This window comes from Onychostoma macrolepis, chromosome 03 (genome assembly GCF_012432095.1).
Source record: "Onychostoma macrolepis isolate SWU-2019 chromosome 03, ASM1243209v1, whole genome shotgun sequence".
In the NCBI taxonomy this organism is placed as follows: domain Eukaryota; kingdom Metazoa; phylum Chordata; class Actinopteri; order Cypriniformes; family Cyprinidae; genus Onychostoma; species Onychostoma macrolepis.
In genome coordinates this window covers 23858928-23886854 of record NC_081157.1, presented here as the reverse complement: position 1 = coordinate 23886854, position 27927 = coordinate 23858928, and the positions used below count along the sequence as shown (strand labels likewise).

General features: G+C 34.9%; 4 protein-coding genes across 6 annotated transcripts; 3 read left to right on the top strand and 1 right to left on the bottom strand.

Annotated features, from left to right (window-relative positions):
- The first annotated feature begins 1110 nt into the window (after positions 1-1110).
- cnn1b (calponin 1, basic, smooth muscle, b) lies at positions 1111-10280 on the top strand. Its single transcript, XM_058770159.1, has 7 exons — positions 1111-1285; positions 5010-5131; positions 5247-5313; positions 5767-5904; positions 6294-6410; positions 7239-7385; positions 7496-10280. The coding sequence occupies exons 1-7, from the start codon at positions 1226-1228 to the stop codon at positions 7733-7735; spliced, it is 891 nt and encodes a 296-aa protein (XP_058626142.1). The 5' UTR covers positions 1111-1225; the 3' UTR covers positions 7736-10280.
- A 106-nt stretch (positions 10281-10386) lies between these two features.
- Positions 10387-12126, bottom strand: elof1 (elongation factor 1). The gene is made up of 4 exons (XM_058770163.1): positions 12014-12126; positions 11372-11493; positions 11220-11290; positions 10387-10793 (listed from the first exon to the last, which is right to left on the bottom strand). Exons 2-4 carry the CDS (start codon positions 11485-11487, stop codon positions 10729-10731), a joined length of 252 nt encoding a protein of 83 aa, XP_058626146.1. The 5' UTR covers positions 11488-11493; positions 12014-12126; the 3' UTR covers positions 10387-10728.
- Positions 12122-16970, top strand: tmem205 (transmembrane protein 205). Of its 3 annotated transcripts, none has more exons than XM_058770160.1 (4): positions 12122-12182; positions 14279-14387; positions 14470-14633; positions 15525-16970. In XM_058770160.1, exons 1-4 carry the CDS (start codon positions 12138-12140, stop codon positions 15825-15827), a joined length of 621 nt encoding a protein of 206 aa, XP_058626143.1. In that variant the 5' UTR covers positions 12122-12137; the 3' UTR covers positions 15828-16970. The 3 variants fall into 3 exon arrangements, with proteins under 3 accessions (XP_058626143.1, XP_058626144.1, XP_058626145.1); XM_058770161.1 differs by lacking the exon at positions 12122-12182 and adding an exon at positions 13652-13843; XM_058770162.1 differs by lacking the exon at positions 12122-12182 and adding an exon at positions 13848-13979.
- Positions 16971-17631: 661 nt separating this feature from the next.
- Positions 17632-27724, top strand: rab3db (RAB3D, member RAS oncogene family, b). Its single transcript, XM_058769816.1, has 5 exons — positions 17632-17859; positions 21942-22175; positions 25876-25994; positions 26081-26205; positions 26953-27724. The coding sequence occupies exons 2-5, from the start codon at positions 21942-21944 to the stop codon at positions 27135-27137; spliced, it is 663 nt and encodes a 220-aa protein (XP_058625799.1). The 5' UTR covers positions 17632-17859; the 3' UTR covers positions 27138-27724.
- Positions 27725-27927: the final 203 nt, after the last annotated feature.

Sequence of the window (27927 nt, the reverse complement as noted above, 5' to 3'; positions counted from 1 at the left end):
GATGAGCTGAAGGCCACTGTCAAAGAAACCTGGGCTTCCGTACCACCTCAGCAGTGCCACAAACTGATCACCTCCATGCCACACCAAATTGAGGCAGTAATTAAAGCAAAAGGAGCCCCTACCAAGTATTGAGTACATATACAGTAAATGAACATACTTTCCAGAAGGCCAACAATTCACTAAAAATGTTTTTTTTACTGGTCTTATGAAGTATTCTAATTTGTTGAGATTTGAGTGAATTGGTGGGGTTTTGTTAAATTTCAGCCAAAATCATCACAATTAAAAGAACCAAAGACTTAAACTACCTCAGTCTGTGTGCACTGAATTTATTTAACTTTTCCACAATATTCTAATTTATAGAGATGCACCTGTAAGTATGTGCTGTCCTATGTAAAATAAATATATAAATAAATAAAATTCTACATTTGTTAGCTCTAAAATGAACTTGAACTCTTAAAGAGAGAGAGAGAGACCTTTCTGACTTTTCTGACTTGAATTTTTTTTTTTTTTAAATGACAGTCCCATGTGAACAATTTTGCCAAACTGTAGTTTAGTCAAATTATGCACTAACTGTGGAAATATTAAATATTTAGTTTATGTATTTAGAACACATAAAATACTAGAATGGAATTAGACATATCGAGTCAAATAAGCTAATTTTATTCCAAAATGTTTAAAATACAATCTCCATCAAAATGACAAATCTCTATTTCAAACTCAATGCACACTTTGAAATGTGATGGAAATATTAATTACTTTCAGGGATGGATGGATGAATGGACAGATACATAGATGAATAAATAAACAAATCACAGGAATGAATGAATAATTAGTTAATGACAATATGAATCATTTTCAAGTGTATTTTTGGACATATTTGGACTTGATGCCCACTGTAAAATCTAAAACAAAACCAGCTGAGATTCCCTGAACGAGACAAATCAGAGGCATCCCTAATTCACTTCAAAGTGGAAAAAGTGACATGGGACGCGTCTAATGCCATGCCGGTGACATCATTGCAACAGAGCGGCGTTACGTCGCAGTTGGACGTCGGCCCCAGCCAATCAGCGCTCGCTCCGCGCACGCACAGATGGGAAGAGTTTAAAAAAGATTGTGGAAAAGAAGATGTGGCCCAAACCTTCCCACATGATCGGACAGTTGGACTGGAGGTTCCAGATCTAACGTTATATCGCCATCCTCGCGTCTGAGTCTGTTGAAAAGCGCAATGACAACGCAATTCAAGAGCGGACCTGCTTTTGGACTGTCTGCGGAGGTCAAGAGTAAGGTAGGCTTCTGCCTTGATTGACAGCTGTCAAAGATGCGCGGGCAGCACGTGCGCTACTGAAGTTAACGCGTCCACGGTACGGGTTATTCCGTAATATAGCCTATACCAGGAATTAGTATAATTTTTTTTTAAAGTGTCGACATCATTTCAAATATGTCAACAACAGGGTGTGAATTATGGGAGAGTTATGGGGATCCAAACCAACTAATTAAAGTCTGCACCAAAGTAAGCAAAACAAAAGGGCTAGAAGGGCAAAAGTGTTATCTGTAATTCTGTAAACAGAATTTCACTAGCCAAAATAATAATAATAATAATAAATAAGAGTACAATTTAGTTCGTGCGCTAATAACAGAAGTAAGTTTCCATAGCAACACTTCACAGCTAGACCACTTTCTGTTTGGATTATTATCAGACGGTAAATCCTCAAAACATGTACGGTTATTTTCACTTTATTAAAGGTTTATATTGTACAAATATGATAACTGTTTTGTTTTTAACGCCTTAAAAATGTGAATGTTTAGCTAACTGTGCTAGAGACGCAGGCTATAATTCGCACCGCGATGAGAAAACACTTTATAATATTTTCACACCGGAGACGGTCGAGTGGTAACGTTAAATTAAATAAATTTCGTCAATAACGTGCAAAAGTAAAGTGCGATAGGTAGTGACGTCCATAACACAGATGAAATTATGGATGGATAACCATAAACTCGCCTCAGCTTCTGGCTAAACTTTACTAACTTACCAGAACTTTATCAAATATTGTAGTTCTTGACACCTAGCAGCACTCATTAATTATGAAGTGTCGTGAATGAAGGTGCAAATTGATATTTAGTTGATTTTAGTCAAATTTGCACATTGTTTTGATAAAGTTGCATCTATTAAATGGCAAAAAGCCTGTTTGATAGCTTTGCTTGTGGTGTTATCCCTCAGTCATAGCTTTTGTCCTTGACATAATTCTATTGATTTCTCCATCAAACTTCTGCTACATTTACTCCCGTCATAGTCTTAGATCTTTTAAATCATAGTCAAATTTGGGCTTTTTGCCTTGAGCTGTCATTGAAATCCTGCTTCCTGAGCACCACACATATCTGTATTCTCTGGATTACCAGAAGTCCTGCTGCACAATTTCAGGTGTCACGCTGTGGATCTTGCGTGTCATTGGTATTATGTCAGGAGTGTCTTCCTGAGCGCTAGGTATGTGGTTTTCAGTCCCCATATAAGGAAGAGTTGTGTTCACTCACAATATCTGAGAAGAGGAGCATGTTGTAAACAGTTTAGAATAAGGAGGAGCATTGTTGGACATCCCATCCCGATGCTGCAAGATCATCTTTATTCCAGCCAACAGGGAACGTTCGCAGAAGTGTTTTTGCCAAGGTTCTCTCAATGTTACGAACAAACATTTTTCCTGTAACATTAATTCAAAGTTATCTGGTCTTCTATAATGTTCTTAAAATGTTAACACAAAAACATTATTTACACATTGTTTATGGAACATTTTTCTAAAATGGTTTAGAGAAAGTTCAAAAGTTACATTCATACGATGTCTGCAAAATAATAAAATTTAACATTCCCCTTAATGTTGTCTTTAATTTAAAAAAAAAAGCTTAATGTTTTGATTTGAACTTTCAGAGAACATTCAGAAAAATAACTTAAAAACATCAAATAAAAAAAACCTGTTGTCCCATGACGAAGAACCTTTAACATCCTTGTAAGCCATTCTATTACATAAAAGGTTCTTTATAAGGGAAAAAATTCTTTACACTCTTAAAAATAAAACTTCCAAAAGGTTTTAAAAAAAAGTTTCGTAGCAATTCAATAGAAGAACCATTTTGGGTTCCCAAAAGCCTTTCAATCAACAGAACCATTTTTTTTTCTTAGTGTGAAGAACATTTTAAATGAGGTCAGAGAATTACATTAATCTTTGTCTTTTTATCCTTCATTGTGCACCAATGAAAGACTTCTTACCCTCTTAAAAATAAAGCTTCCATAAGAGAATTTTTGCAGTAATGCCATAGAAGAGCCATGTTGGGTTCCCAAAAGAACTTCTCAGTGAACAGTTCTTAAAAGAAACATTTTAAATTTTCTTAGTGTGAAGAATATTTTAATAATCTAAAGAACTCTATAAAGAACCATTTGTATAACAAAGAGATTCCATGGATGTTAAAGGTTCTTCATGGAACCACAGATTCTTTATTTTTAGGAGTTAGGAATCATATACAATGTAACTGCTAAAAATAAATGTCAATGTACAACATGCAGGTATTTCTAGTATAACCAAGGGTATAAAGGAATGTTATCCAGGCAGTCTGTGACAGAATTCCTGCTTTAAAAAAAAATCCATCTTGGCCTGGCCTCTATAGAGTTAGACTGAGGTCTGTTCCAGATGTCCAGAATGAGAGAAAAACAATAAATCAAGCTCTGAGCAGAATTCCTTGGAAGGTTATGAGTGCTATCGGTCTTGGCGTTCTTTTATCGGACACATTTAGCATGTGCTAAGTACGTCACTTCACACGAGCAGACAGGAGCGAGAAGAAACGATAGTGAGGAGCTAAAAATCAGAATGGAGGGCTGATCGGATGAGACACACAGCTGTGGGTGGAGAAGTGACATGGAAGACAGAAAGAGAGAAAAGGCCAACAATAACACTGATTTAAAGTTACAGCGTTTGTTTGGCTTCCACACCAGCGCACCAAACTTGGGAGAAACAGCTCTCTCAGATCTCTTTCTCGCTCTCTCTCTCTCTCTTCCTTTTTTTCTGTCTTGTTCTTCCTTTATTAGAAATACTTCAGGAGTGAAAGACTGAGATCTATTGCGTTGCTGTTGAGAGTAAATATTTTGCCAACACTGCAATACAATGAAGGAGACAATTCAAGTTTTTGCATGCAGCATTCCCAACCTTATATTTTATACTCCACTTCTTCTTTTCCTTTACAGTTCAGGCAGCCACAGAACATAATGTTTTATTTTTAAAAATCCATCTGATGAACTGAGACAAAGAGAAACATTATAAATAAGTTATGGAGGTTATTTGGAAGAAACATGCTAGAAAATGGTCATTTTCATCAAGAAAATGTTTTGGATGAGGAGCAAATATGAATGTCTTGTCATTCATCTTTTTTTAATCAACATTGAGATTATTTAAAAATTTATACTGTATAAGCTACCATTCAAAAGTTTGGAGTCACTAAGATTTTTTCTTTTGAAAGAGGTTAATACTTCAGAAAACATGCAAAATATTAAGCAGCAAAACACTGATAATAATCGGAAATGATTTTTGAGCATCAAATTAGCATATTAGACTAATTTCTGAAGGATCATGTGACACTGAAGACTGATGCTGAAAATTCACAGGAGTAAATTACATTTTAAAATATATATTTGAATTTAAAAGTTATTTTAAATTATAATCATATTTTTTTAATATCACAGTTTTTTTCCTGTTTTTTTCTCTCTCTCTTGTTTTCAAATAAATTCAGCCTTGTTGGGCATAAGGCACTTATTTCAAAAACATTAAAAAGTCTTAGTGACCCCAAACCGTAGTGTGTATGTGTGAGTAAAAGTGTATTTATATTTTTAAAAGTGTTTATTTTATTTGACTGTTATCGTGCAATTAATTCATTTAAAAGCTGTATGTGTAATAATTCTTTTTAAAAAGTATTGTAGAGTATATACATTCCGCAAGGCAGACGTGTGTAGTAATGTTTTGACCTTTGACCTCCAGCTGGCCCACAAATATGACCCACAAAAGGAAGAGGAGCTAAGAATGTGGATCAATGAGGTCACAGGCCGCAAACTTCCCGAGAACTTCATGGAGGGCCTGAAAGACGGAGTTGTACTCTGCGAGTGAGCGATTGCCTCATTTATTCAACAGCTATGACGTTCAAAGGCCTCAATATAACAGATTATTCAAAGGATGCTATCAATCACTCATTTCTTCATGTTTATTGTTTATGCACAGGCTTATCAACACCCTTCAGCCCGGTTCTATAAGAAAGATCAACAACTCTCCTCAAAACTGGCATCAGGTGAGCAAGAATATCACATTCTCATGTTTATCTGGGGTTTGGCTGTTCCAGTTTGGGTCCAGCAGGAGGCGCCGACACCGTAAAATCTGATTTACATGGGAAATCGAAGGAAATGTTTCCTGTCTTCAGTATTTATACTCACGTTAAACTTTTAGAAGAAGTTCACGGCCATATGTAGAAGGAAGTTCAGCCCATTGTTTAGATGTGTGAGTGAAAGTGTTTAGAAGTAGTAAAACATTTCGAAGGCCTTATTTTGGGATGAGACAGAAATCGGCAACCTATTTCAGGTATTTTTTTGAATGCTTGTATCATTCAAACAATTTAATAAGCGCTGATCTTCTGTTCCAAATATAAACAGGGTTTCTGGTGCTTTTGGAATCAGTTGTACTTTCAGAATTCTGACAAATCACAGAGCACGTCACTTTATTCTTGGTTTGGCCTTGTTTTTTGCAGCTGGAAAATATTGGTAATTTCGTCCGAGCCATTCAAGAGTATGGACTGAAGCCACATGATATATTTGAGGCCAACGACCTGTTTGAGAATGTCAACCACACTCAGGTCCAGTGCTCACTTATTACACTGGCTGGGATGGTGAGTCACATTATTCATTTTAATACAGAAATGATAAGGACTAAGTCCAGACTGAAGACTAAGAACTTCTGTGATATTCTTACTTTTTATTTCAAAAGTTCATAGTAAGGAGATTCGTGTGGGAGTGTTTAACTGTTAGCAGAGAGATTAACATCAAAACATGTGGTATTTGAGTTGGATGATCAGTCGTTTTTCCACAAACCAACAATCAAGCAAACACCAAAAAAGGAATCTCTTTTCTCTTTGTGTGTTCAACGTATAAGAAGTTATTTGCACATGTTTGTTTTTTATATGAAATAATAACGTCCTATACTTCCACGTCTTAAATGGAAAATGTCTGGTTCCTTTATTATTTACTTTTATTTATTTGTCATTATTTTGAAATGCAGGCAAAATCTAAAGGCTTCCATTCAAAATGCGACGTTGGAGTGAAATATGCAGAGAAACAACAACGCAAATTTGCTCCTGAGAAACTTAAGGAGGGACGCAATATTATTGGTCTGCAGGTCAGTAGTTGTTCATTAGTACTAAACTTTTTTTCTTTGTATATAAAAAATAAATGAAAAAAGGCTTTAATTAAAGCCTTGTTCATTGAAAAAAAGTAAATAATGCCTGTTACTGTGATTTTAATTATATATTAGCATGTTAATATTATTTTACATAAGCATTTATGTCTTATTTTTATATTTACATTGTATTTTTATGTATATATTATATAGTGTTATATTATATTTTATACATTGTTTTTTAAATTATACACTACATTTCAAAAGTTTTTAATACTTCTTATTCAGCAAAGATACATTAAATTGATTAAAAGTGACAGTAAAGACATTTATAATGTTACAAAAAAATTAAAATCAAATAAATGCTGTTCTTTTTAACTTTCTGTTCATCAAAAATCCTGAAAAAAGTACCACAAAAATCCTGAAAAAAGTACCACAAAAATCCTGAAAAAAAGGTACCACAAAAATATTAAGCAGTGAAAACCTTTTTCAGTATTGATAATAAAAATAACTGTTTCTTGAGCAGCAAATCAGCATATTAGAATGATTTCTGAAGGATCATGTGACACTGAAGACTGGAGTAATGATGCTGAAAATTCAGCTTTGACCACAGGAATAAATTACATTTTAATACCTATTCAAATATAACACAGTTATTTGAAATTGTAATAATATTTTACAATATTACTGTTTTTACTGTATTTTTGATCAAATAAATGCAACCCAAACCACTGACCCATAGTTTAACAGTAGTGTATGTTATATAATTTAATTTTTGTTTCACAAGGCATTCTTTATCTATAACATCTTCATCATTTGCATTTTCAGATGGGCACCAATAAGTTTGCCAGTCAAAAGGGCATGACATCTTACGGCACACGGCGTCACCTCTATGACCCAAAGACTGGTATGGAGAATCCTCTGGACCAATCAACAATCAGCCTGCAGATGGGCACCAACAAAGGAGCCAGTCAGGTACTCAAAACGGTTTCATAATTTCACGCTCTTAGTGTTTTAAAATTCCTAGTAATGTTCATAAATGACCCGAGATGTTGCTTATTTCTTTCCCTTTTCCTCCTCCGCAGTCCGGCATGACGGCCCCCGGCACCAAGCGCCAGATCTTCGATAAGAAGCTGGACATGGAGATGTGTGACACCTCTACCGTCTCGCTGCAGATGGGCACCAATAAAGTGGCGTCCCAGACCGGCATGACAGTGTACGGTCTGCCGCGTCAGGTGTACGACAGCAAGTACTGCTCCAGCCCTAATGAGCTCATCAACAACGGCCAGGACTCAGAGATGGATGGATATCAGTATTCTGACTAGGATGAACAGACAGCTGCCAGCACACTGCTTTTCAAAATTCACCTGCACTATTTTTATATTCCAAATTCATGTCGACCAGTAGGACCAGCTTGAACTGTTTCCTGACATCACAGCCACCGATCAAAGCTGAGAGCTTCAGTGACTGACCGTTCGTAGAAAACAAACTTTTTGTCTTTTATACACAGGCTTTACATGCTTCTCACTTATGTAGTTTTATTATTATTATTTTTTCAGTTTTATTTGATTTTATTATTATTATTGAGCGTGCCATTCTCCCATCTCCTGCATGGCCCAGTTTTCTTATATGAAAAAATAATGCAGATGATAAATGTGGAGATATTATTTATGATGCCTCATAGTTACATAAACAGGTAATAGGTACTAGTCAACAGTTTAGAATCATGAACAATGAAATATTATTACAATTCTAAATAACTGTTTTCTGTTTGAATATATTGTAGAATGCTATTTTTTTTTTTTGTGATGCAAAGCTGAATTTTCAGCTTCATTACTCCAGTCTTCAGTGTCACACGATCCTTCAGAAATCAGACTAATATGCTAATTTGCTGCTTAGTTATTATTGGTGCTCAATTGTTATTAATGGTTCTTATTATTATCATGTTTTTGCTGCTTAATATTTTTGTGGAAACTGTGATACATTTATTTGAAATAGAAATATTTTATAGCATTATAAATGTCTTTACAGTCACTTTTGATCAATTTAACGTATCATTTCTAGAAAAAAAATTATATATATTTTTTAAATTGTACCTTACATTTTTGAATGGCAGTGTATTGTTAAAAAAAAAATTGTTATAAAAGCAACAAAAACTCAACATTGATAATAAAAATAAATGCTTCTTGAGCAGCAAATCAGCATATTAGACTGATTTCTGAAGAATCATGACACTGAAGACTGTATGTAGTAATTATGCTGAAAATACAGCTTTGATCATATTACATTTTAAAATGTATAACAATAGAAAACTGTGATTTGCAATTGTAATAATATTTCACAATATTACTGTTTACAGTAGTTTTGATCAAATAAATGCAGCATTGATGAGCAAGAGACTTCCTAAAAAAAAAAAAAAAGGTTTAAAAATATCTGTTATTCCAAACTTCTGCCCCATAGTGTATTTTCAGTGGATTTGGTCACACCAGCAGCTTTTAAAAGGTTCCGTGATGCTCTTTTGATTGGATGAAGGAAAAGGAAATCCACCAGAGACGCCCCACTACTCTCAATTTCCTGAAGAAACCCAAATGAACTTAACTACTGCATCAGAGAGACTGTCTGGATTTTTTTAAATACATGTTGTCATTCAGCTATAAGCTTCAAAACAACATTTAAATACTGTCGAATAATAATGTCAATTTTGCATAATTGTTTGAAAGGGTGTAAACCCTGCTCCAGCACACCTGCTTGTATTTCTCAAGCAATTCTGATTCGCTAATTCAAAAGTGTTAAATAGAGTTGCAGGAACTTGAAATTGAGTTTGAGACTCCTGCCCTAAACGCTGATTCACTGACAGGAACGAGGATGTTGATCCAGGGCATGTCCTCACGTCCTGCTGGGGTAAACACAGTAAGCTTCTTCATTCATCATAAAACGTGCATGTGGAGTCATTGCTAAGACAATGAGAAAACCAAAATGAAAGCGAGAGGAAGCTCAAATCTCAAGGTCTCAGTGTATGAAGTGAGAAGTACATGTCTTTTGTAGTGCAGAATAGTATTTCATCAAGCTACAGATCGCCCACAAAGCAGTTTATCTACATTATTTTAATGAAGTATGACTGTTGAAAGACATTTTGATAATTAAGCTAGTATAATAACTGTTTATAGGGAGGATTTGGGGCAGCCTGGCCAAAAATATTTTAAAACTTTTTTTTTTTTTTTTTGGATTCAGTTTATCCTTTATAAAAGGAAAGAGACAAAGAGAGTAGATGGACAAGTACAGAACAAACTACTGTTAGTTTTTTTTCAATACCTAATCGTACTGTGAAAAATCGTGTGACCCAAAACTGCATGACTTAAATTGTAATGTAACTTTTTTTATTTTTTAGAAAAATGACTCAATACCCAATAGCTATATAGAAATTATTTAGTAAACTTGCATATATGAGTGTCACCGCTTTTAGCCTGCCAAACCTGATACTCAATTATGAAAGTGAAATTATGCAACAGTACAACAGGCAAGACTTACATATAAAATAAGTTTTAATGTGCAGAGTTAATATATTTAGCTATTTAAATAAAATAAAAAAAAGTTTAGACATGACTAGATCTCACCCTCTTGTAATTCAATTGTTGATATTACAGTCTTTCATATTTCATTTCTATATCAGTGTGTTAAGGATTGACATTGTTTTGCATTACCGCTGGAAACAGTTGAACACAAGATCATAAAACGGTGAATTACTTTTGTTTCTCACATAACGTGATGTAGCGTGTCCCTCTTGCATTAATGCTTCTAATGTCTTTATTTATAAGGCTTACCAAAAAAGGCTGAGCAAGTGAAAACTAATAAATCACTATTTTCAAATTACTTGTCTTTATTTATTAATAGTGCTGGTTAAAAACTGAATTTTTTGTTATGAACATTACATTTGAACTGATTCCACAACAGAAACAGACCAGTTTTCCACAAGAGAGAATATGCAAACGTTTTATTGACACTACATGGTATTATAAAAACCTACATTGTAAAATAAACAAAACAAACTAAAAGATTAGAAACAAATGAAAACAGAAAAAAAAACAGCTATTTTGAAATTAATTCGTTGCATTTTCTCAGCATTTCTGTAATACTAAACAAAAGGGAAATGCTGAATTTGAGTTCATCATCTCAGTGTTGCCTGAACCTCCATCTGTGGCTTTATTAGATCATTCTTTCAGCTTCAATACAAGACTGAACAGTGAATCAATACAGGAGTTTAAAACAAACAAAAGTCTTTAAGTGTATTTGGTCGTCTGTGACATTTGACCCAGCAAAACTACTGATTGGCTGCTTCACAAGCATCTATCCAATCACTGTACACGTCCACCGGCTCTGAGAGATCTGAGAGAGTGATTAAGGACAAGACCGACATCACATAAAACAAATAATTCACCCCAAAATTTGCTGAAAATGTTTACTGAGAAAAGTTAAGTAAGAAACTTTGATTCTTACAAACACGCAGCTTTTAACTGATGGACTGGAGTGGTGTGGATTATTGTGATGTTTTTAATCAGCTGTTTAGACTCTCATTCTGACGGCACCCATTCACTGCAGAGCATCCAATGTTGAGCAAGTGATGTAATGCTACATTTCTCCAAATCTGTTTCGATGAAGAAACAAACTGCATCTATATCTTGGATGGCCTGAGTGCGCGTAAACTGTCAGCAAATGTGTATTTTTGGATGGATTATTCCTTTAATAATATACATCATGTAATAAATACAGATACTCATACTCTCATAATTGATCAAATTTTGAGAAGGATACAAGTTATTGGTGTCTGGAATTCTTCTAGACACACGGTACAGGATATTATCCCCGTATTTCGACTTCGTTCCCTGGAATAAAGTAGAATTGTTGTGCATTAGTGATAGTTTTGTTAAATCTTGTAGATCTTTAAGTAACAGTTTTATTCTTACATCTTAACGTCACATGATTTCTCGTGGTTACAGAAGGGGCAGGTAAACTGGGTGTCCAGGTTTCCGGTCATCTTTTTCTTGGGAGGGGGTTTTCTCTTTGACTTTCTGCGTCCCATCTTTTGCTTCATGGAGGAAAAAGCACAAAGACAATTTGATGAAATATACTTTAAAGCAATCATTGAACACTGACTGAAGGAGCCGCTTGTGTCAAATATACACAAGCAACAGGCTTTTGCAACATAAACACAGATCATGGTAACCTTTAGGTAATGACATTTAGCATCTAAAAATAATGTAAAATTGATGGACATTCTTTCTAACAAGAGATTAAATCACGCTTCCTGTGCATTTTGTCTTAAAACTGAAACAACAATAATACAGATTTATATTTAAATTGTTGTTTATCTAGCTGGTATGCTTCTAAATGTTCATTTTTATTTAGTTTTGACATTATGATATTTAGAGGTGCTCTAAGATCTTAGAGGCAACATGAACAAGATAAAACATATAAACACAATCAGTAAAAATAAAAATACAATGAAACCCGCGTAAACCATATGGTCAAAACACTCACGATAAATATACAAGCATTTAAACACTTAAGAAAGACATTATGCTTTCTGGGAAAAACAAATCTCTTACCAAACTGCGATTAATGTGAGGCGACTCTCGAGGAAACCCAGCACACAGAGCCTACAAAGAATAAACAGAGGATTTACTTCCGCTCGGTCAAATGTCCCTGCAGTTTAAAAGCGAAACGGATGTGATGCCCTCTAATGGTAAACACCAGAACTACAACAGAGTTCAATTGGTGAGAAAAAAACTATTTTATTTCAAACAATTCTCCTTTTTATGTTCTTACAAACGCTTGGTTTAAAATAAGTTCCTTCTGTTTAAATGAGGATCAGCCCCTGTTTCACAGACCAGGTTTAAACCTAATCCTCGACTAAAATGTAAGCCTGAGCTGTTTCAACTGAAAGAAACTTGCACAGACTGATCTTAAAATATATCAGTGCCTTTATTTTGTCTCAAGATGCACACCAGCAATGTTTTTTTTTTTCTAAGTACGTTCATTAAAAATGACTTAAATGTTCTAATTGAACTATGGCCTAATCCTTGTTTAGTCTAAGCCCTGTCTGTGAAACCAGGCCCTAGTTTACAGAAACTGTTTATAATGATGCAATGAGAATTTAACTGGAGAGACCTAGATGGCATAGTGCAAGTGAAAGGTGTGTGAGTGCAAGTTTAATTACTTTTAAAGCACTGTTATGAAATCTTATGTTTAGATTTATCTGCCGGCCAAATGCTTCTAAAAATGAGATTATTGTGGGTCTATCAAATATAAGGGTTAGTACTACGGTATCAGTCAAAGCTGTGGAGACATTGGTATTGCTGTATTTTGTAACTCTTTATTGTGTGTGGTAGATGTTATGGGTTGTATATGGTGTCTTATTGTCTTTTTTATTTTTGGACCTTGAGTCTGTATTAATAAAGTTTGATTGACACCTATCGTTAAACATCAGAACTGAAATATTATCTAATAATTTCATTAGGTGAGTATGAACAAACCATAATTTAACAGTTTTAAGAAAATAAACAAGTCTATCGTTATCAGAAGCACTTATTATACGCCCATAAACAAGCAAACCAAATAACTTAATCGTGTTAACGTTATGTGGCATATTGCGCTGTACTGCATTTTAATGTAGGCTATACTGTTGTAGTTAATGTTTTTTTTTTTTTTTTGTACTGCATTTTATATTTTGAATTTGATGTTAGGAGCACTAAACCACATTCCTTTCATATCTTGACACATTAACAAAAATGGTCTAACTGTAGGCTATATACAGTTTCCTTGGCAACTAACCTAAATAAGTTTAAGTTCAAGTACTAAAAAAAATACCAAAATTTAAATAAAATAAACATATGTTGAAAACTAATAAAAATGACAAAAGCACATAACAAAATTATTAAAACTTTAAAATTAAAATGGAAACTTAAAATATATTTAAAAAAATAACAGCTGATTCATAATATTAATAAATACTATCCTACTATATACAAAATACTATATAGATTGAGTGTTATAACAGATCCAGTGTTATAAAAGATACTCTAAATGTAGTACTGATTTAATGTTACTTATTATTTGCTGGAGTTAGTGACAATTTTGGATGGACTTTAGAAAGACAAGCAGCGCCTTGCATCGTGATTGGATGACATACTTCCATACATTTGAATAATAGAGTGTGATTGGGTGGTGTGATCACGGGGGCGGGACTAACAGTGTGCTATCGAGCAACTACAGGAGCAACAGAAATTTTGTGCAGAAGATAAGCACCAGGTTTCTTCGAAAGTGATCGTAGAAAGACCTGCATAAAGAGACTCATAAACTCGGGTAGCCTACGTATTTTCTGTAGACCGACAGAATTCACTCTGAGAAGGAAATTGCTTCAGTGTGTCATTGCTTGCGTAAGTAACAGAAAATTGCGTGAACGACTATCACGGAAGTCTTGAAACGTGCTGTTGTCATTTCTTATTAACGGGACAAAAAGTAAACTGATGCAAATTCAATTCAATCCAAAAGCATAACCGATCAGGATCGTCGGTAAGATTTTTAGGCGCAAGAAGTACAGCCTCTGTTTTGCAATAGTATGTTGTTCTCGACAATTTTATTGACATGGGTCCATACACAAAACTCTTATATGTACTGACACACTTTAAATGTATGTGCACGCATGATGCATGTTATTATTTGTGAAATGTTATGCATTAACGTTAGAGCTTTAGATTTAGATGAGACTGTGAATTTTTATTCTTATTCACATTTTTTTTGGGGATCTCTTCTTTTATTAAAATATGCAGATTATTTATTACTTTTTATTATTAATATTATTCACTTTTCAGAAGTTAATTATGGCTACCGAGGGAGACCCAACTGACTTTGTGAAAGTGCTTCACCTTCTGGTGATTTCCTTCACCTGGGGAATGCAGGTGTGGGTGTCTTTCATAGCAGGTAAATTAATATAGTGTTATGATAATTATATCATCATATAACATGTCATATGTATACTTCTAATTCCTCTTTATATTTTCAGGTTTTGTGCTGATTTCCCAGGTATCCATGCACACATTCGGTCTTGTGCAAAGCAAGTTATTCCCATTTTATTTCTACTGTCTGCTGGGTGCTAATGCAGTCAATCTGGCCATATATGCTGTGTACCACCCTAGAGAACTGCTGGACTGGCATGAGGGCATACAGGTGACCAATCAAACTTTTTGCCTTCTGCATGATTCATTAAAAGAATAGTTCACCCAAAAATGAATATTTGCTGAAAATGTGCACCCAGGCCATCCAAGATGTAGAAGCAGTTTGTTTCTTCATCAGAACAGATTTGGAGAAATGTAGTATTTCATCACTTACTCACCAATGGATCCTCTGCAGTGAATGGGTGCCGTCAGAATGAGAGTCCAAACATCTGATAAAAACATCACAATAATCCACAAGTAATGCACACCACTCCAGTCCATTAATTAACATCTTGTGAACCAAAAAGCTGTGTGTTGTAAGAAACAAATCCATCATTAACACATTTAAACTTTATAGCTTCTGGCTCAAATATGAGTCACCCATAATAACATTGCTTTCTCCAGCAAAAAATTACATCCCATGTTGTCCTCTTTACATCAAAATCCACCAACACATTTATTTAGAACTCTTCTGGGCTGTTTTCAGCTTGTAAACTGAGCTTTATCTGTGCCTATTTCTTTCCCAATTCAGATGAGGCTTTTTTTTTTTTAGCAATAATATGGATAGAGGTCTCATATTTTAGTTGGAAGCAAAGGTTTAACATTAAAACCCCCTTAAAGATGGATTTGTTTCTAACAAACACACACAGCTTTTAACTTTACAAGATGTTAATTGATGGACTGGAATCTTGTGGATTATTCACTGCACCCATTCACTGCAGAGGATCCATTGGTGAGCAAGTGATGTAAAGCTACATTTCTCCAAATCTGTTCCGATGAAGAAACAAACTCATCTACATCTTGGATGGACTGAGGCTGAGTAAACTTTCAGCAAATTTTTGTTTCTCATTCTTCATTTCGGTTCACGCCTCTCTCACACTCTTGTTTTTATTTTTCTGAGCAGATGACTCTGTTCTTTGTGGCCGTTATCTTGGCCGGTCTGAATGCACAATGGTTTGGACCATCTGCCACCGAGTGCATGCTGGTCATGCAGGAGATCGAGAAGGAACACGGTCTGGGGAATCAGGTGGGTATGAGCTCCAATAAGGAAGGATACGCCAAACTCCGTGAACAGGACCCAAAATACAAGGAGCACAGGACCACCTTCTACCGCTACCATGGTCTCTCCAACCTCTGCAACCTTATAGGCTTTTTCTCCACTACCATCAATCTCATTTACCTGGCCCTCCATTTGGGATCTATATGAGTGTGTTGTGTGTTTATGAGAAAGAGTCCAGTCAGACAGTTATTTTTAGAGAATTGTCCTGTGTATGTTCTCTTTGTCGGTCTGACTGTTTTGGATAACAATAATGCTCCTGGTTTTTATACAAGAGTGTTTAGTGTTCTTTAAGGTTAAAAGAACCAAATTCAGACCTGTTGAAGTGAGCCAAAAGTGAACTGCATGATTTTTGTATTCACAGTGTCCCTAAAAGTGGACTCCGATCTCAATTTAGTAAATTTGATTTGTGACCGGATTTCAATCAATTTCAGCCCAATTTGTCCACGACTTTCCTTTTAAATCTTTCTATATAAGGAATAATTCTTGTGAATCACTCTCAGACAGTGTAAACGCATATTTTTAGGTCTGGATCAAATGAGTTTTTTTTTATGTAAATATGCCCAGCCATATTAAATGATATTGTTATGGAGGTTAACAGTATTTCTCCCTACTTTAAAATGCTTCAAAGTGGGTAATTGCATTGAATCTTTTGTTTATAATAAACAGACATGCATTAGTGATAATATAGCTGTTTATGAATGTTTAAACTGTGTTTTAATTTGTTGGTGAGGTATGTACTATAATTCTTATCTGCTTTTGCCTTAATGCTTCACAATGTGAACAATATATTTTCCCACTAGAGGGCTGTTTGTGAAAAGGCTTATGAAAATAAGAGGACCAATTTAGTATTGTCAAACATAGAATGCTGTTTACATTTCCTATAATGAATGACACTAAAATGGCAATTAAACTCTATGGAAAAGCAATGAATAGTAACTGAACCTTTGTAACCATGATGTTTGAACAGAAAAGTAAACTTCCTTTTATCACTGGACATGGAGGATGGTGCTGTTGACATGCAAATGTGATTTTGATGATTGTTCTGCATATTCATGCCTTTGCTATGAAGATCTGTTGAGTTACATTTTTTCTCTCTAGTGCTTCATACTGTTTTAAATCATATTTTCCCTTTTAATTATATTTGTGTGTTTGTTCCCATTGCAAACTGAGTTGTTGTTTTTTTAATTTTTTTTAATTTTATTTACCCTAAACACACATTTATCTAGTTAAAGAAATATCAAACCTATGTATGTTGAGTTTTAATTAAAAAATAAATGCATTTACTCTTAAGTAGGCTACTCTTAAAGAGTTGTTACAAAATATCTAGTAACAAGCATTGTGAATGTTTTTATTTGCATTTACTTCTTTCTTACCAAAGTTACACACAAATCTGAATGCTGCCCAGGCTTCAGTGAGCTATAAATAAAAGGAAGAAATGGAGTATCATAATGAACGTAGTTTCATTAATTCTGCTAAGCGATAATGTTAAATACTTTTTGTGCCTAATTGTGACGTATTCGGTGCCATTAACAGAGGGAATCAATGAAACTAAATTTTCATTTCATAAGTTGGAATTTAAACTGAATTGTCCAAAACTCACGGGATAGCCTATACGGGCATTCTGGGAAATTAAGTGTTTTTACATGGACCCCATCAGTCCATGTAATGAAAAATTATCTATTTCTAATTGTCTATCCATTCAAACCTAAAGACGTTTTAAACACTTTTTTTTTTTAAGATATGAAATTTTATTTAATTCTTATTTATACATTCAAATTTGATTTGCAATTCTGCATCCTGTTTGTTAGCTCAATTTAAATTAATTTCAAATTCAGTAATCGAATTGAAAATTTAAAGAAGCATTTCTGGTATTAGATCAATTTTGCCCATATTTGCAGAAAAGTGTGTGAAGAGGAAGAGAAAGAACTGCGGTTCGGGACGGAGGTGGAAGCTGCTGTGTAAACACTTCAGATCCGGGAGCTCCGTCACTCACACCCGAGCGCGCGCACACACACACACACACACACACACACACACACACACGGTCTCAAACAAACGCGCGCACACACACAGAGAGAGAGACACCCCCCGAACGAGTTACATACGCGTTTCCACGCAAGGAGGAAGTCCCGGTGGCTTTACCGGAGCACAAGATAAAGCACCGAGTGTCCGTGTGAAGGTAAGAACTTCATCCAGTTGATTCGTTGCGTTTGAGAGTAATTTTGACCCCCATACACACCTTTCTCTGTCTCCGGATGGGACAAGCTTTATGAACTTTAGGTCATGCTGCAGGACATGCACCGTTAACATTTTGTTCATCAAGCCATCGAGATTATGGCGTTGTTGTTCTTTAAAATAGGCTAGTTTAGAACACCAGAGAGTGAAGATTCGAATTCAGTCCAGATTTAGGTTGAGAATAGAACAGTTGCAAAAAAGTACCGTTGTACTATTCGTTACATTTACAATGGCTCTACCTCGGTATTGTTCTTTGGAATACCATGGTAGCCTACACTTCAAAGTATTATCTGATAATATACCATGATACATTTTTTGGTAGGAAGAAAGTTTTTGTTTTCCGTTTTCATGTATTTGTTGTTGTATGGTAAACCTCCTCCATGCATGGATTAAACAACATGTTATTTAATTGCATTCTTGCATTCTTACTTATTTTATGAAATGTACTGTGTGATTGTCATCTTTGAATCAGTCTGCAGTGAATGAAAGCAAACTGTGCGCTGTTTAATTCCATTCATCTGGAGCACAGTTGTGGACATCTGCCAGACAATCAATAGACAGATCAGTGCCATGGTAACCAGAGACCCTGGTCCTCAAAAACACCATTTGGCCCTCTGGTGTAAGTGATGAAGTCAGGTGTCGCAGAACACTGGTCTATAGCATGCCTGAGAAGGACATTCAAAACAGCTGAGGTGAATATTGGTCATGTAGGTTGTTGAGCGATCTGGGCCCGTATTCACAAAACATTTTATCTTCGCACTAAGTGTTCTCCTAAATGGCAGTAAAAGTTTTTAGCTGAGAGTTTTCTCTTAAAACCTATTCACAAAGCTGCTGAGACAAACTTTTACTAAGGAACAGAGAGAAGTTTAAGCTCAAAGTAAGGGCGGGGTTGACCTCGTTGCTGTGGAGGATGTCAGCATGCTTACTAACTATACACACAATGATTGGCTGATAGTCTCTGTCAGAGATTTATACATAGTGCATTAATTTATACATTATGCATTAATTGCCACTTTCAAATAAATATTTTAAAATGCAGGCTAAGTGTCACTAATTAAACAATATGTAATGTAGCCTCTTACATGTGTGCTTCTCGTAAACAATTAGTGAATATGCATATAAACAGCCTTTTAATTAACAGAGTGGAATAATCATGGCTGATAGTAAGACATGCAAACGTAAAAGAAAACCAAACTGGATGCATGAACAGCTGTTACCTCTTGCCCAACTGATTAATGAAAACAAGGATATAATCAAAGGAAAATTTGGAGTCGGGATAACCTCCAAAACCAAAGGCGATACCTTTTTTAAAGATCATTATCATCAAATGTTTCTAAAATGTTTACGTTCTGAGGCAGATTGCTTGCAAAAGGCATTTTAGGATTGTAAATGTCTTAGTGATGTAGGAGTCCTCTTGACTACTCCTAACATATCACAGATTTAGGAGCTAGTTTTAGTGCTAAAACGCTTTGTGAAATACTGTTAGAGTCGTTTTTTTAAGACGATAACAGTATTTATTTATTTTTTAAGTTTCCATTTTCATGCCTCCAAAACGCCATTGTCATGTGAACAAATAGTCAAAACGCATAAAGTTTTCTGTTTTAAAGTTTATTCTTGTAAATTTAAGGTGAAACTAAACTAAACTTCAACTAAAAAATAAAAAACCTTTTTATGCGTTTTCACAATTCTTTTAAACACCAACAATGCTTTGGGGGCTTGAAAAACGTAAACTTTTGAAAAAGATACTGGTATCGTCTCAGTGTTAATGGAGACTAACACTGAGACATCGCCAACTACTGGTCTGGCATGTATAATACAGCGTTTTAAGGCATTTTCGTGGATCCATGTGAATGAAAATCGTTTTGACGTATTATTCACAATTGTTCTTAAAAGCTTCTTGCATAATTGAAGATGATGGCATATTAAGTTAATATTAGTAGGTCAATATTGTTAGTGTGAAATATTAAGCTCTGATTCTATGCAGATTAAAGTAATGTTAATGGGGAGGGGTTCCATACGGTCCATAGCATTATTGATTTGTGTCTCTCATGGGACAAGTGGGATGGGATTCGGTGTTCTTACTAATGGACAGAGAGCTGTGCTGAGTGCCGTTTGGAATAAAACCATTATATTGAGCCAGAAAATGAATGGCGAGCATAGATCTGCCATGTAAGGTCTGTTTTATGGTGGTGTTTTAGGGTTCCATCCAGACACGCTTTTGAACTGGAGAAATGATTATAAATGAAACCGTAGCAAAGTAGTTTAGGAGATTTGGGCCAGCTGTGTAATCTGGCTTGTCTTGTTATTGAAGATCGTGGAATAAAATTCACTTTCGCTGACATCTCTGGCTTCAGTTTTAGTATCGGAAGGTCTCATGCAGCCAATGCACATGCTCAACATGTGACAGGATTTTTTAGGGAGCTTTTGAGAAAATAAGACCTTAGAATGTAGTTTTACTCAATTTTATTGTTTCATGTGAACAATAAGGCAATAACAGGAAGTGAAAACACTAATTAATAGAAAAGTAGGTATGAAATTCTTTCATATAACTATATATGCATATAATTGTGAAGTAAAAGAGATGATGGCCATTTAATTATTGTTTGCAAAATTACTGTGCTAGTGATAGTTCACAAGAAATATGTTGAACGTTTTGTTATATGATGCTTTTATGATGCTCTTATGCTCACCAAGGCTGCATTTATTTTATGAAAAATCAGTAAAATAAATAAGATCAGTAATACTGTGAAATATTATTACAATGTCAGAATTTTCAGCATCATTACTCCAGTCTTCAGTGTCACATGATTTTTCAGAAATCATTCTAATATGCTGATTTGCTGCTCAAGAAACAATTATTATTATTATTATCAATGCTGAAAACAGTTGTGCTACTTAATATTTTTCCAGAAACTGATACGTTTTCTCAAGATCCTTTCTTAGAAAGTTAAAAATAGATTTTTTTGTAACATTATAAATGTCATTATTGTCACTTTCAATTAATTTAATGCATCCTTGCTGAATAAAAGTATTAAAATAAGAAACTGAGCAAACTTTTATTTAACCTTTAACACATTCTGTGCGTGTTTTAATTAGACCAATTTTCCTCTTAAAATAGGAAGATGTTTCATAACCTCTTAAGTGTTTCTTGTTGTCTTACCCAATGATTTTGCAACCTTACCCTACACTGTAAACCTGACCGTTAGGATTAACCACCAGTTACAAACTTCTCTGAGCAGTGAGCACATGATCATCAGAATCAGATTGTCTCTCCATGTGCCACTTAAACGGGTCCTTCAGTCCCCTCCAACTCACAGACTTACTGTTCTAAATTACTATTGCAGTTGAGTTCAAAAAGATACTATCTAACAAGTGCACTCATGTGCTCGAGACAATAGCTGCTGTGGGCAGTCACTCTCTTTGTTGTAACATCTCCACCTCTGGAGAGGAGTGGTGTTTGGAGCGCTCCGCTCGCCTTTTAATGGGTCTGCGCGCTTTGTTCATGGGCCCGTCGCCATGGTGACCCTCTCCATCATGCCTGTGAGGGTCTGATTGATCAGCTGGATGTGGAGGGGGTTTATTTCCATTCCCTAGAGTTCGCCTCTTAGTTTGAGCTCTTCTGTCGGTGGACATGGCCGGTTCTGAAGGTTGTGATCCGAGGGTAATCAGAGATGTGTTTTCAGACCAGAACATATGATGCCAACATGAAACGGTGTTCGCAAACCTATTTTACTTCCATATTGTGATGACTGAAACAGGATATTTGATGAGAAACCAATGCTATATGGGACTGTTTTTACGTGTGTTAAGAAAGTAAATAGGGACATTTTTGTTTTCATGTTGAATGAGAAACCAAATTTATTTGGAGATAGTTTGGTAAAATTACATATGGTTTTATGTATTGAAATGTATCTAAATAAAATGTTAGGTCATAAATAAGCAGAATTGATTTGATTTCTCTATCTTACCAAGTGGCTTTTGTATTGATTTAGAAATGAAATGTGAAATACTCGTTTTCTGTTTCAGATGGCAACAGTGACGGACTCTCGTCTCCAGTCGTCACAGAAAGACGCGGCTGACCAAAACTTTGACTACATGTTCAAACTTCTCATCATCGGCAACAGCAGCGTCGGTAAAACCAGCTTCCTGTTTCGCTACGCGGACGATTCCTTCACTTCAGCCTTTGTCAGCACGGTGGGAATCGACTTTAAGGTCAAAACCGTTTTTCGCAACAACAAGAGGATCAAACTGCAAATTTGGGTAAGTTTAATTGTCACCTGATCAGTCTGATGTCTTAAAGGAGAATCTATTTTTAAACAATTCTAATCTCATCTATTCAAATATTTTATTAATTATTTTTAGATTGTAACACTACCATTCAAAAGTTTTAATTTTTCTTATGGTCATCAAGTCTTCATTTGTTCAATACAGTAAAAACAAAGATACGGTAAAAACGGTAATATTGTGAAATGTTATTACAATTTAAAATAACTGTTTTCTATTTGAATATTTTTAATATTTTAATATGTAATTTATTCCTGTGATTTTCAGCACCATTACTCCAGTCTTCAGTGATCCTCCAGAAATCATTCTAATATGATGATTTGATGCTCAAGAAATCTTTTTGATTAATATCAATGTTGAAAACAGCTGTGCTGCTTAATAGTTTATAATATATATATTTTTCAGGAGTGTTTGATGAGTAGAGATTTAAAAAGAACCGTATTGATTTAAAATAGAATTTTCTTTGTAATATAAAAATGAAATATATTTAAAAACTAAAATTTTGTCATACCACAGGACTATTTAAAAGTAACTAGCGAAGCATAAACACTGATTAAAAATGGTGAAAATCATAAAAATAGTGAGCACTTTCACACCTTTGTAACCTAAAATATTGATGTTGGTAAAAAATGAGCATATGATTTTGTGGGCTTGGGCTGGGTTAGAGATGATCAATTTTGTTCTTTTGCAGTGAAAAGATTTTCTAGGTTTTTGAAATTATTAGTAAATGATCAGATGTTGCAGAAAAGGTCTTCAGTGACAATTGATGACAGCATACAAAGACACATTTTATAGATTCAGACGTGTTCATCTGAAGCGTTTACAGTTTTGAATGTGGACTAAACATGTCCTTTGTTGTTTCACGTTGTTTTTAGGTCTAGTCTTCTCCCCTCACCACACACGAGGCCGCTGATGTGTACTGTAGTTCAAAACTAGTTTGCATTATTCATGGAAATATCATGAAATTGTGTTTTAGGCCTGGAAAGATCATGGAAATTAATGAAATCTAAAAAAGTCAAGAAAAATGCAATTGAAATATACGTGTTTGTAGTAATATATCTAACTCTAAAATTGAATTCTTAAACTTTAAATGCAATTTCTTTAAGTTGTTTTCAATCACAAAGTACTAGAAAAGTCATTCATCGATCAAAGAGTGTAGCAAACAAGTACATGCATGTTTGTGGTATGAAACTAGGGTGGAATGTAGCAGAATGCCTTAAAAGGATAAAGGTACGATGACTAACAGAAGGTGTCCTCTGTCTGAATGTTGCCTGCTCTGCGTGTGAGCTTTAGGCTTTAAGAATTGAAGGTCAGATTACTGGTGTTATTAAAGAAAACGTCTCCGAAAGCCATAATTGTTAGCCGCAGATGGGTGTGTAGATGTGCAGTAATGTCAGCTGCCGGCTGGTACGGTTCTGTGAGTGGGAGTGAAGTCAGTAAATTTCTCCACAGCAGAGATGCTGCAATCATTTCTAAAGCATTTTGTCCAGCTGCTAACTAAACTGTGCAGTATACACTAATAACCGCCTACTAGAATGTGAAACGGTTTGCATTATGCAACAATAAACATTATACTGTATTGTAGTATGCTACATGTTTATCACGACTCATTATGTGCAGGGTTATGTAAGATACTATTAGTTAGTAAATAGTTATAAATAGTTATTTTTTTAAGTAGTGTTGTTTTTGCCATTTTTATGTTTTAAATTTGTCTTTATAGTTTTCATTAATTTAATACATCAATATACAATAAATGGAAAAGAGAATTATCTTGGCAACTAACTAAAATAAATAAAGAAATAAAAGATTTTTTTTCCCAAGTAGAAGATTATTTTATTTTAAGTAGCAAGAATTGTTTTATGGGTTTAGTTACCTATAATAACCCTGATGATGTCCACGTTTAATTTGGAAAATGTGATCCAGTTATGATTTTGCAAACATAGAAACTATGAATTTGCGTTTTAATCCAATTCTGTGTTAAAACAACATCATTTTTTGCTGTTCAATCATATGAGAAGAAGAATTCTACTGATATCACTTCCAGTTAATTAGTCAAAAATACTGGACATGAAGGTCAAATTGGTGCAGTGCATTTTGGGATACAGTATTTCATGCAGTGCTATGCTGTACACTGTAGTTCAGGTATTTTATGCATGCTGTTCATACATACTATATATTGCAGAAGTAGTAAGAGGGGTATGCTATTCTGAATATTATATAAGTCTAACTGGGAAAAAATTGGTGTAGAAACAATTTTCACTCAGAAGTTGCTTGTAAATTTCACAGAGAAAGAAGTGGGGAGTGAGTACTAAAGTAGCTTTAGTTTAGGGCTGATTGTGAGCTGCATGGCTGCGTTCTCAGCAGTGCGTTTCATCTTAATGTGTGCTGTGGCTCTGATCCAGTAACAGAAAGGCTTGCGCTTCTGATAAAAGCTCCTCCTGGCCGCACTGTCAGCCTTTGACTGTCTGTTCAACAAAACCTTGACTCTGAGTTTGAAAGAGTTCTGCAGATGCACTGGGACGATTCTGTTAGATGAAAAGGTTGCAGTGCGTTTTTGCATGTTCAGCTCACTCTAATCAAATAAATGTTTCTTATGCATAATTTAGAAATGGAAATAGGCTAGTGGTTGAAGAGCCTTTAGAAGATGTGGGTGCAGGTCCCAAAAGGGGATATAATAGTGATATAGTGGAGCATGATTCATGCTTACGATGCATAAAGCATACAGTTAGAAAATGATTTCATTTATATACCATTACCACAGATTTTCTTTTTCTTGTCTCTTTGCACTTTGGCCTTAGATGTTGTAATAATTAATTCTAAGCGAGAGAATAGCAATTGTGCTTGTGTAATTATTGATATAAATACATGATGATGAAGGGAACTTGTTTTTATTTTATTTCACCGCTCTGTATTCTGAAAAGTCTCACAGGTTTTTTTTGTCCATCTGGCTGTAGTCTGGAGCTCATCTCTGCTGTCTGTCACTTATGCCAAGCATTAGTGGATCATGTGTAAACCTGTGCGAGCCACTGGTTGCCCAAGAAACACATTCACTCCTCCCTCTCTGATGATGGGATGGCTCTTCATGCAAATAAGTTTAGCCAATAGTAGGTTTCTAAGCAACGGTGCATAGTTGCTGTGCCAACCCAGACCAATAGTCCATAGACCTCTTCGATGATTTTTAATTATTTTATTTTATTGTATATATGTGGGTTTTTTTATCTGCATATATGTATCTAGATAAATGATAGAAGCAAAAAAAGTATGGTAAAAATCTAATCAATCAAATATGCGTGTGTAATTTTAAAATATAAATACTTAAAATATATGTAACACACACACACATACATACACATATATATATATATATATATATATATATATATATGAGAATTATTTTAATACTGTAACATTTTAATATATATGCTATATGACTCTTATGATAAGAGTTATTAATGATTTATATGTCAAAAGGATGATCATTATATAACCCTGGCTCTCCAGAATTTAACACCAGAAAAATATAGTAGTGTTTCTTGGGGGGAAAAAACAATGACAACTCTGTCATCTACTGGTCATCATTGGTAAAAACACCATGAAGACTGTTTATCACATCCTCATCCTCACAAGCCAGGATGTTGTCTATAATTAGGATTATTGTAATCATTATGTTGTTCAGGATACAGCCGGACAGGAGCGCTACAGAACCATCACTACAGCGTATTACAGAGGAGCCATGGGCTTCCTGCTAATGTACGACATCACAAACCAGGACTCATTCAACGCTGTTCAGGACTGGTGAGTGACACACACAAACATGCATCTGTACATTATGTGTGTATTAAGAGTGTTTAATGTTTACGTCCTGCATGTTTGGCTCTTAGGGCCACTCAGATAAAGACATACTCGTGGGACAACGCACAGGTGATACTGGTGGGCAACAAGTGTGACCTGGAAGATGACAGACTCATTCCGACAGAAGACAGTCAGAGACTGGCTCAGGAACTCGGTGAGAGGATGCATCGAGATTGAGAGAGACTTTTTGACAATTTTATTTGCAATTTTATTTTGATGACCTGAAGAGAAATAAAATCAGGTGATTTAAATCTCATGAAATGATTAAATCTCAACACTAGTCTCAATGTGTGCTTACTGCCATGCCACAGGTGCAGAGCTCCATTACAATAACTAAAGTTAATATCTATATCTGTTTAAAAATAAGCATATGTAGAAGAAAATTTTAGTTTATTTCCACAAAACCGGTCCTATTCCTTCCTTCCTTCCCCCACACCTTAATAATCTCTTTAAACATTCTATTAGTAAAATATTTATTAATTAAATTATTCATAAATAAGAGTAATTTATAAATAAGTTTTTATAAATATATTTAAATATATTACATGTATAAATAAAATATGCAATTTTGTATGTAAATGAGTTTAAGTTAAATATATTATACATAATTTATTCTACAGTTTTCTTATACACAGTTTTAGTAATTTTGTGTTTTTGTAATTCTTAGTTGGTTTATATATATATGTATATGTGTGTGTGTGTGTTTTCATTTTTATTAAGCTTAGTTAAACTAAATTTGATAAATTTATCATTAGATAAAGTCATCATTATAATTATTTTTTCAATTAACATTTATCTTATTTCAAGTAACAGACAAGTTTTTTTTTAATGGTGATCATTTTAGTTTCAGTTAACTATAATAAACCTGGAATTTTGTATTTTTTTTTTCTGGCTTCCTCAGGTTTTCAGTTTTTCGAGGCCAGCTCCAAAGACAACATCAACGTGCAGCAGGTTTTTGAGTGTCTGGTGGATGTGATATGTGAAAAGATGAATGAAAGTATGGACGGAGACGGTCCAGTGTCCAACCACAAAGACTCCAGACCACAGGATACGTCCTCTGAGGGACACAGCGGCTGTGCCTGCTAAAACAGACTCTCATCACACAGAGAACTTCTCCTCACCTATTCACTTTGCTTTCCTTCTTTTAACCCAAACAGCATCTGTTAAACACTCAGTGTTGTTTGTTGACGTGGATGGGCGTGGATTGAAATCTGACTGCGCCAGTGATCTACGTGACACAAACAGCTGGAGATACTGTACTGCACAGCGTTTAGAGGTCCATCCACACCCATAGCTAACACTCTCACCCTGTTCTCCATCTTTTGTCTGTCTTTCCCTCAAAAAAGCCACATTTGGATGGGTCTTTATAGTTTTAGCACATGTTCGCTATCTCATCGGATATTGTAACGTCCACTGCCCTGAGCGGGCAGCTTCTGTATTGTCTATCTGCATGTCCATCTGCTTTAAATTACAGTCCTAACAGCTCATTAGGCACTATTATGGAGATAATTGCACTGTGCTTTTCTGATATGTGCGATCATGGGCTGTGGTTTAAAAGTTATGTGCATCACACACTGAGAAATATCCACTCAAATCAATGTTTTACTGTTATTTTTTGGTATAAGCGTTTTCTTAAATTATAAGATAGCAAATAAACTATCTGCAACCCAAAATGACCTATATGCTGTCACAATAATTTCCAATATCTTTTTTTGGAAAGTACTTAAAGGGTCACTTTATTCGAAAATGAAAATCTGGCCATTCAAGATGTAGATAGCAAAAGTAAAAAAAGAGGGTCTCTTTTAAATTATAAATCATTCATCCTTTGCACAATGTTTGTTTCTTCACTGAGGTTGTTATTAAAAACAAAACTCCA

Excerpts from the sequence above, each read along its gene's own strand:
- cnn1b (XM_058770159.1), top strand. The coding sequence starts at position 1,226 with ATGACAACGCAATTCAAGAGCGGACCTGCTTTTGGACTGTCTGCGGAG. Across the intron at positions 1,286-5,009 it reads CTGCGGAGGTCAAGAGTAAG|CTGGCCCACAAATATGACCC; the intron begins GTAGGCTTCTGC and ends TTTGACCTCCAG. Across the intron at positions 5,132-5,246 it reads GACGGAGTTGTACTCTGCGA|GCTTATCAACACCCTTCAGC; the intron begins GTGAGCGATTGC and ends GTTTATGCACAG.
- elof1 (XM_058770163.1), bottom strand. The coding sequence starts at position 11,487 with ATGGGACGCAGAAAGTCAAAGAGAAAACCCCCTCCCAAGAAAAAGATG. Across the intron at positions 11,291-11,371 it reads AAATCATGTGACGTTAAGAT|GGAACGAAGTCGAAATACGG; the intron begins GTAAGAATAAAA and ends ACTTTATTCCAG. Across the intron at positions 10,794-11,219 it reads ATTCCAGACACCAATAACTT|ATCTCTCAGAGCCGGTGGAC; the intron begins GTATCCTTCTCA and ends TCACTCTCTCAG.
- tmem205 (XM_058770160.1), top strand. The coding sequence starts at position 12,138 with ATGCCCTCTAATGGTAAACACCAGAACTACAACAGAGTTCAATTG. Across the intron at positions 12,183-14,278 it reads ACTACAACAGAGTTCAATTG|AAGTTAATTATGGCTACCGA; the intron begins GTGAGAAAAAAA and ends TTCACTTTTCAG. Across the intron at positions 14,388-14,469 it reads GTGGGTGTCTTTCATAGCAG|GTTTTGTGCTGATTTCCCAG; the intron begins GTAAATTAATAT and ends TTATATTTTCAG.
- rab3db (XM_058769816.1), top strand. The coding sequence starts at position 21,942 with ATGGCAACAGTGACGGACTCTCGTCTCCAGTCGTCACAGAAAGACGCG. Across the intron at positions 25,995-26,080 it reads TTCAACGCTGTTCAGGACTG|GGCCACTCAGATAAAGACAT; the intron begins GTGAGTGACACA and ends TTTGGCTCTTAG. Across the intron at positions 26,206-26,952 it reads GAGACTGGCTCAGGAACTCG|GTTTTCAGTTTTTCGAGGCC; the intron begins GTGAGAGGATGC and ends TGGCTTCCTCAG.